The sequence below is a fragment of the Monopterus albus genome, unplaced genomic scaffold (genome assembly GCF_001952655.1).
Source record: "Monopterus albus unplaced genomic scaffold, M_albus_1.0 scaffold81.1, whole genome shotgun sequence".
In the NCBI taxonomy this organism is placed as follows: Eukaryota; Metazoa; Chordata; class Actinopteri; order Synbranchiformes; family Synbranchidae; genus Monopterus; species Monopterus albus.
In genome coordinates, this window is record NW_018127961.1 from 70,460 (window position 1) to 79,537 (window position 9,078).

The following is a 9,078-nucleotide window of genomic DNA, read 5'->3' on the forward strand; positions in this document are numbered from 1 at the left end:
CTCCAAAAAGTAAAAGGAGCCCCTACCAAGTATTGAGTACATATACAGTAAATGAACATACTTTCCAGAAGGCCAACAATTCACTAAAAATGTTTTTTTATAGGTCTTATGAGGTATTCTAATTTATTGAGATAGTGAATTGGTGGGTTTTTGTTAAATGTGGGCCAAAATCATCGCAATTAAAAGACCCAACAGCTTAAACTACTTCAGTCTGTGTGTACTGAATGTATATAATACACGAGTTTCACTATTTGAGTTGAATTATTGAAATAAATGGACTTTTCCACGATATTCTAAAGTATTGAGATGCACCTGTATAGGCTAGTCACTGATCACGAGCACTTACCTTGGCTGACTGAATCCAGCTTTTCTAATCAACAACACAAATTGGGGTTGAGGAACCTTAGCTGGCAGACAATTCATTATAACTCATTTGATCTTGGATCTGTTCAGCAACATACAAAAAGTACCCCCCTGTTCTTGGAAGCCAGTGAATCTGCAGGGGTTTTTTTGCATATACCATATGGGTGTTTAAATTTATAGTGTAACAAAAATGTTACACTATAAATGAAGGGATCATTTCAGTGCTGGCTGTATAAAACTATAGGAGTCTTTCTCTCACTTTGAATTTTTTACCATCCACCTTCACAGGGCTTTTGTGGTGGTGGGTTATGGGTTCACTGTGCCTGAAATCAGTGATGACCTCCTGAGTTTTGGATGTGGGAGGCTGTTACCTGGTTCCTATAACATTGCTGTATAACACTGTGCTCACAGCGCCGGTGCCAATATATAACATTAGACCTACTGTGTTTGCATCATCAGCATATGAAGAATGGTACCTCATTATTTCCAAGTAAGTTGGCTTTAACAAACAAACTGGTCCTCAGAAAAAGAGTGTGCTGAAGCATTTTAAGATGTCATGTTCCTTACATTGCAGGTCTCGTCATTGCTGGGTCTGTGCGGCAGGATGAATGCAGCGCTGCTTAGCGGGCCACTGCACGAGTCTGCAGCCTGAGTGAAGTCTAAACAGCTGGTCAGCACCACAAAGTAGTGTGTGGGAATGGGTACCGTCCCACTGGCATACCTGGCAGCAAAGATTAAAAAGAAGACTGAAGCCAAACTTCTTTTTATTTGATTTCAATGCCAAAAATTAGACATCTTTTTTTTTTATGTATACATTTAAACTCAGCTGTGATATGTTAATTATTTTCTCATGCTCTGTATGTGGTTATTCACATGTTGACTCATTTATGTTGTGCATAGTCTCCTTATATCTCACTGTTGGTGGTATTACTATGAAAACAGTAATGGTAATGCATAGGTGAGTGACTACAACTTATAATTATGCTGATCTTAACACATACAGCAGGTGACGATTTTAATCCTTATAGTCTATTAGAAATAATTTTAGCACAGAAGATGAAAAATCTCTGAGTTTCCTTCTTAGGCTGGATTGAATCCTGCACCACCATAAATAAAACGTATTTGCAGCTACATTAAAGCTGAATTAGAAACAAAGTATAATGAATATTCTTACTCTTTAATCTTCTCAGCTGAGTCCCTGACACCATCATAGTCATAGTCAAATATGGGTCCAGTGAGTACATTCACTCCATTTCTCTCAGTGGCATATTTCTTTACCAGGGCTCTCTGGAAGTAGCCCCATATTCCTGAGAGATGGAGGTGGAAGAGAGAGGGAGCAAACAGGCAAAGAGAGAGATGTGGGGATGAAACAGGGAAGATGGGATGGGAGGTGATAAAAGCAGTGAATCTACTGGCAGTGATTTGTCACGGTCATAAAGACATCAGTCAAAATCATAAGTTAAAAAGTTTGAACAGGCTTCCACTCACATAGCTCAGGAATGAAAAATTACTAAACTGACTGACTTACTCTTGAATGCAGGATACATGGGGACAGTGTTGGTGATGAGGACAGCATCATATTTTTTGTCTGTGGTTGAGGATAATTCTGGCAATAAAGAAAAATGAAAACATTAAAACCTATTTCAGGTGTAGCAATGTTCTCAGATCTCAGCAAAGACATTTGTGAGTAAAATGCTATAACAAGATTAAAATAAGGCCCAGGCTTTAAAAAACTGAATTGTAGGGTTCAAGGCACCAGGCATTATGAGTTCAAAGCAACAGATCTTTACTGTCTTCAGCGCACCGATTAATCATTTAATCAAAAACCTAAAAAAAAAAGCAATGGCAAAAGCCCATCCCTACTATCAGTACTGAAGGTGACTGCTTCAGAATTTATCTGATTATCACTGTGATAATATAAAATATATTTATATAAAATTAATAAGCTACAAATATGTTTCCAACCTGTAGGCCTATATACAGTATACTTACAGTATCGTATGCACTGTATTTCAGTGTTCAAGCTGTGGTTGTCAGCTTACGTGGTGGGTACAGGAAAGCGTAGGTGATCTGTTTGTCTGCTCTGTAGTTGGTACATGACTGGCTGTGGGCTGGAGGGACTCTGGTATCAGGTCTGACACAGTTGGACAGAGCTTCAGGCAGAGGAGATAGTTCTACCTGGAGGGACCACATGCAAACACACATACACAGAGGAGACATCAACTACTGGTGCTTTTCAGTTGTCCAGCAGTCGTACAGTGCCTATAAAAAGTAGTCACCCCCTTGGATGTTTTACCCTTTTATTGGTTTTATAAATCAATCATGGTTATTTGACTTTTTTGATAAAAAAGAATGGAGTAAAATTGCAGTGTCCAGATGTGCAAACCTAAGACCTATTCATACAGACTCAGTGCTGTGACTGCAGCCGAAGGTGTATCTACTAAATATCAAAATCAAGTCAGAAGGGGGTGAATATTTATGCAATCACTTATTTCACATTCTTTTATTTAATTGACATTACTTTGTAGAAACCTGTTTTCACTTTGATAGTAAAGAGGTTTTTGTAAGTTTTGGCAAAAAATCTAAATTACAGTATATTTACCATGATTGATTTATAAAATCAATGAAAGGGTAAAATATCCAAGGAGGTTAATACTTTTTATAGGCACTGTATACCTTATAGCATAAATCTGGTAAAAGAGACAAATGGTACAGTAGAAGGGAAAAGGTTCAACTCTGGTTTAGCCAGCAGATGGCACCTAAAGCACAGGGAGCTGATAAGTGATGTAGTCTATGTGAAGTGGTGAAAACAAACTATTCATTTATCAGGGGTTTAAAAGCCAGTGAATCTTTACTTTCTCACTAAGAACTCTTCCATCTTCCAGACACACTGTAGACAAATCACATATCCGCTTTTAGAAACATGTAAATTAACACGAATGTTATTAAATACTGTAATACCAAATATTCAGAAAGTAAAGCATAAAGCACAATGAACTGCCTTGTAGTGAACCCCTAGTCATATTTGTACTTACTGCTAGTAGCAGGGGCCAATTTGACCATTGTGTATGTTCCTGTACATCTTTGGTACCACTTTAAAAATCTCCCTTCCATGAACATGGACATATTATGTTCAAAGGGAATCTTAGCATTTTAGGTCATCTCTGGCTCATCTATAAACAATAATAATAAAAGATTCCTATTGATGTACGAGTACCATGTGGCATACTATCTTTGGAATGAGGTGCTTCTATTGACTGTTGATTAACTATGTAATATGCACAGTAAGTATTATGTGCAGTACCCGTCTGCCTACGGTGTACGACGTCCAGAGGGGCATAGATAGAGCCTCACTGTAGCCACTGATGTAGTCACTGTGGTGGAGGATGGAGTACTTGGTACGGAAGAGTACAGCAGGTCGACCAAACGGCAGGTTTCTGCTGTCTGAGAGAGGAGGAACAAAGACGGATACAGCAGAGGGGAGGAACGGAACAGGACACATTTACCAAACAGGACAACTAAGATGATGCATCTTTGGATAGTGATGCAGTTTTACTTATAACATGGATGGCTGCCTCGGAATGATTTGAAATCACCACATCTAAGTATAAACCCAAGAAACTAACCATGAGTATTAGACTGGTTATATATGGATGGAATTCACTGGGTGTTAACGTACAGCAGCACCATGAAAGACTGACCATCAATAGCTTGCCTCAGTCGCTGGTTTAGCTCCTCCACTTTGTTCTGTAAGAGACAGAGCCAGAGTGACTCCAGGTTATAGCCTCGTACAAGGGTCACTTTCAAACCTCTCTGGCCCCTACTTTTTACACGCAACTGCAAAAAGATTGGAGATTGAAACAATCTCTTGCCAGAGATCTACAAGGGAATCAAAACATTACAGCATGTATAAAGTGAAACAATGCAAAGCAGAGGTGAGTCTAATTCACTTCAATCCAAGCAATTAAGATCTCACACAGACGATGTGTGGACCCAGAAGGCTGTCAAATGAAACTGGTAGGGTTCAGTGAGGAGATTTTGCCTTTTCATTCCCAAATGAATTCAAATTAAGTTTCAAATGAATTAGTGGAACCAGAGGTGAACTGACTTCAGCTCTGCAGCAGAAAGTAAAGAGGCAACAAGCTTATTTCATCTTTTGAAAATGCTGAACAGAAGACAAGAAAGCAAACAGGTACTTGGACACATTTTTACAGTCATCAGCATGGGCCCATCATTGATCATAGGTCCATACTGATGATTCTTTTTACAAGTATGCTGTGTAAAAAGACAAGTTCAAAAACAGAACAGAAAAGGTAACTTAAAAAAAAACATCTGCATTTGAAACCCATTCAGTTACTTGCTGTGCTGTGTTGGATGGATGAGATGGCTGTACTGCTTCTAAAAGTCACCTCACCAGACAACACACAGACGACCTTTCAAAAACATGAGAAAGCCACTAGAGAGACCCTCTGCTCTACAGATCAAGGGAACACCAGCTAACCACAGTATGTCTAACATTTATAGCATGTATAGTCATGCATTTGTGGTAACTAAATGCTGTTGACATTTATAGTCATCTGTTTGATGCATTTGTGGTAACTAAATGCTGTTGGGATTAAACAGAAGCTGGTAATTGACTAGTCGGAGACTAAATCATAGCTTTTGTTGTCAGATGACCTTATGTGTGTGCTACATCTGATTCATGTGTTCTGTTTTTTACATTATGACCCTGTGGTATAAAACTAAATGTGAGTAGACTATATTTCCTTTAGAAAATACATACATACAAAAAAAGCTGTTACTTTGTTGTGTGAGGGTCTGCATTGTCATCTCAAGCAGCCCCCAAATTATAAAGATATCTTGTTCAAATCCCTTTAAAAATAAAGATCCAACTAAGACAATCTTACTTCAAAATGGCAGCAGCAGGAAACTCCAGCATTCAGGCTGTTGTTCCTGAACACTATGCCTGTACACAATTCCATCTTTAAAATCAACATAATATAACAAAGCACACTGCAAAACACTCTGTGGAGCAGGCAGAATGAGAATGAGAGGTGCTTCTTTTCAGTAAACATTAAGTAGTCTCCAGGTGAAACACAGTCAGGACCTCTGGCCAGCAACACAGTCAGGTTAGTCACACTTTGCTGAACTTGGTCAGGCTCTAATTTGGCCTGGGGGAATCACTTAATAAGGACCTACAGTACAATTCTTATTTGACTAGAATTACACATGAGTGAGCTGAAACATGATGCAACCCAAGAGGTCTTGATTCACAGGAAACCGTTTGAGAATGTCCTGGCTGACAGTTTTATCAACATTTAGGAACAACAGTATTTTATCACTTTAAGACTGAAAGTCAGGTGACAGAAAGCATTCATGCTGCAGCATGATTGTGTTATTCATCTGTTTGTGCCAGTAACCAAACCCTATCACAGCGAAACTGCCATGCAGCACTGTTTCAAGTTGTTGTCCATGCATCCATCACAATGAAGGAGTACATGGCAATTTTTGGAGATTGGCTTGTCAGTTGATGCAAACACACCTCAGAAAGCAGAAGTATCCATGTGTCTCTCTTAATGCTACTGTTCCATGACAACAATGAATATGACACTACTTTTAGCAACATTTATCAAATTGCTTTCACTAAAAACTGACTGCTTAGTATTTACAGCTGACCTGCATTATGGGATCAGCCAATATACTGTATAATGAAATACTGTCAGGTGTTCTGTCACTTTTACTGTATGCGCATGGCACAACTTTCCTGTGGAAGAAAGTAAAGCACTCCCTGGCAGACTGAGGCCAACAGAGAACCACATTTGAGTGACAAGCCATTTTGTGTCCATATTCACATGTAATCTGATATACACTCACTGATCACTTCATTAGGTATACCTGTACAATTACATGCAATTCAATGCAACATTTCTGTCTTAACATCTGTGTGTTTCCCTAATATTCTGACCTTCTCATGTATGTAGCTGGGGAGAACAAAAATATAGAAACACTTCTGAATATAATGTAGTCTAGTAATATACCACCTTCGGCTACTACTACTCTACTTTTGGGTGTTCCCGTTAGGGGTCGCCACAGCAAATCCGATTCGCATGGCACGCTTTTACGCTGGATGCCCTTCCTGACACAACCCTCTCTATTTATCTAGGCTTGGGACCAGCACAGAAATCACTAGCATGAAACCTCTGGCTAGATACACACTCACTCCTAGGGGGAAATTTAGAGCCTCCAATCAACCTAAGCTGCATGTCTTTGGACTGTGGGAGGAAGCTGGAGCACCTGGAGAGAACCCACGCATGCACAGGGAGAACATGCAAACTCCACACAGAAAGGCTCGAACCCAGAACCTTCTTGATGTGAGCAGACAGCGCTAACTACCATGCCGCTGCGCTGCCCTACAACACCATCATTAGCTATGACCTCAATAATAAAAATAATTTAATTTATATATTTATGACAATTTCACCAAAAACGGAAACATTTTGAGCTTCATAAATACAGATGTTGAGGCAGAAGTGTTGCATTGAGGTGCATACAACTGTACAGGTGTACCTAATAAAGTGGCCACTGAGTGTCCATGGTTCCACAGAGAATCTATCCTGATGCTTTTGTGACCCTAAACCTTTTCTGTAGCACAAATATCAGGCCAAAAATACATGATTTTTCTCATTGTTTCATCATTCTCCTATCTTTTATAGGACCGCTTTAGACTAAAAATCTGAAAAAAGTTTCAATCTTGTTTTTGTAATTGCTCATAATGTCTCAGTTGTGGCAACATTTTACCCATCAAAAGTACTCCTTCAACTCAGCATTGACTATGGTGAGCATATCAAACCAGCAAAGCCAATTAGATTCTAACTGTAATTAAGTAGAGCTAGCCTTCAGCTGCATGAAGGGTGAACATTTTAAGGTGGTGTAAAAACACTTATTAAGCCACTTAACACATTCGTGTAAAAATAACTGACTTGCTATCACCCAACCTGATTTATGATAAAGCACTAGCATGGAACAGGATGACTTTGGTGTCACTGTTGTCACCACTAATATAAGTGTGCTGACTGGCAGGCCAATCTCCTAAAAAATAACACTCCTTTCGGAATTCTACAGGAAGATGGGGCCCAGGTCTGCCACCGAGTTGTCAGGGCTGACCTTGTCGTCACAGCTGCAGCCCAGGTCATCTGACCCTGCAGGAACAAGAGCAGAGGCTGCTGGCCTGGACACCTCCTCTGGCATGGTAGGTCTATAGGGGGGACTTCTCAGCAGGTGGTTCAGACTGCCGTGGGTTCCATTATTGGGGGCTGGTTTCAGACCCAGAAGATCTAAGAGTGAGAGCAAAGAGTTTCACATCATCTAAGAGTAAATGAGATAAGTTGTAAGAGGCCCCACATAAAACCTCGCTCAGAAATGGTCAAGTTGATCAGAATAAAACACATGCACTGACAGACTCTAACACACAAGACAGCACAAAAATATGCCTTACCACACATGACATTATACAGCTCAAAGATTTCAAAGGCTGGAACTTTAGTCTTGAATTTAAATGTAGGTCCATATCCCAAAAAAATTGTCTGAAAGTAAAAGTCAGTGACAAAGGTTAATAGAATCAAGGTATAGTCCAGGTTGGTATATAGGACAGTCTCTGGATATTAAAAGCCAAATGGCTTCTCTCATACCTGCATGCTGTTGATCTTATTGTCATATCCATGGTCACCAGAGAAGCCACAGTGCCTCTTACCTTCAGGAACCTTCCTGTAATGAAGGGTATGAATCATAGATCAGTATCTGGTTGACACACATTGTGTTATTGACCTAGGACTGCATAATCGACTCATACTTCGTCATCAAAGTGATGACCAAGCATTATCTGGCTGCCTCATATTTGTCAACAGAACTCAATTCAAAACAAAATATTCCAGTAGTGGTTTAACTGGGATCCCCTTCATGACAGCTTTTAAATTTTCTTCTTCTAATGCAAAAACACCCTTATCAGCATCCCCGTTTCCCTCACTTGCGTCTTTTCCTTGTGTCTTAGTACTGACAATGTAAAATGGAAGGAAAAAATGTGAGAAGAGAGAAACTGAGGAAATATTTATACAAACACATGACGTGCCTTCTTCTAATCTTTCACCTTAAGTGTCCAGTCACCAACTGATCAAATCAAATCAAATTTTATTTGTATAGCACCAAATAACAACAAAAGTCATCTCAGGACACTTTACAAAGTAAGGTCTAGACCTTACTGTTATCAATATTATTACATAGGGAAAACCCAACAAATCCCTCTTGAGCAAGCACTTGGCGACAGTGGGGAGGAAAAACTCCCTTTAACGGAAGAAACCTCCGACAGACCCCGGCTCTTGGTGGGCAGCCTTCTGCCTCGACCGGTTGGGGTGAGTGGATAGAGGAGAGACAAAAGAAGAAAAGCAACAAGGCACAACAATCAAACACTGGTCAGGTCGATGTGGCTGATGACTGCTCGTCAGAGACGTAGAGCTCCAGGGCCAGGGCAACCTGCAGAAAGGTACAGGGAGAGAGAGAGGACACACTACAGGAGAGAGGAGACAAACTTAGTGATGTCTAATGGTGGCATATACAGTAGATGCATAACATAAAGACATAAAGAGAGAGGAAAGGAATGGAGAGGGGAGGGGAAGAGAGGTACACCCCCCCCCCCCCCCCCACCCCCGGCCCAATGAAGGA

The 9,078-nt window shown here is 40.1% G+C and overlaps 1 protein-coding gene across 1 annotated transcript in view; it reads right to left on the reverse strand.

Moving 5' to 3' along the window:
• The window catches only part of enpp2 (ectonucleotide pyrophosphatase/phosphodiesterase 2), a 37,957-nt gene that overhangs the window by 3,640 nt on the left and 25,239 nt on the right, over window positions 1-9,078 (reverse strand). The window contains exons 16-24 of the mRNA XM_020606760.1: window positions 8,052-8,127; window positions 7,859-7,946; window positions 7,528-7,697; window positions 4,065-4,110; window positions 3,668-3,807; window positions 2,406-2,541; window positions 1,892-1,969; window positions 1,538-1,670; window positions 931-1,084 (exon numbers count right to left, since the gene is read on the reverse strand). Of these exons, the coding sequence (XP_020462416.1) occupies window positions 931-1,084; window positions 1,538-1,670; window positions 1,892-1,969; window positions 2,406-2,541; window positions 3,668-3,807; window positions 4,065-4,110; window positions 7,528-7,697; window positions 7,859-7,946; window positions 8,052-8,127 (1,021 nt within the window). The remainder of the gene's footprint in view (window positions 1-930; window positions 1,085-1,537; window positions 1,671-1,891; window positions 1,970-2,405; window positions 2,542-3,667; window positions 3,808-4,064; window positions 4,111-7,527; window positions 7,698-7,858; window positions 7,947-8,051; window positions 8,128-9,078) is intronic.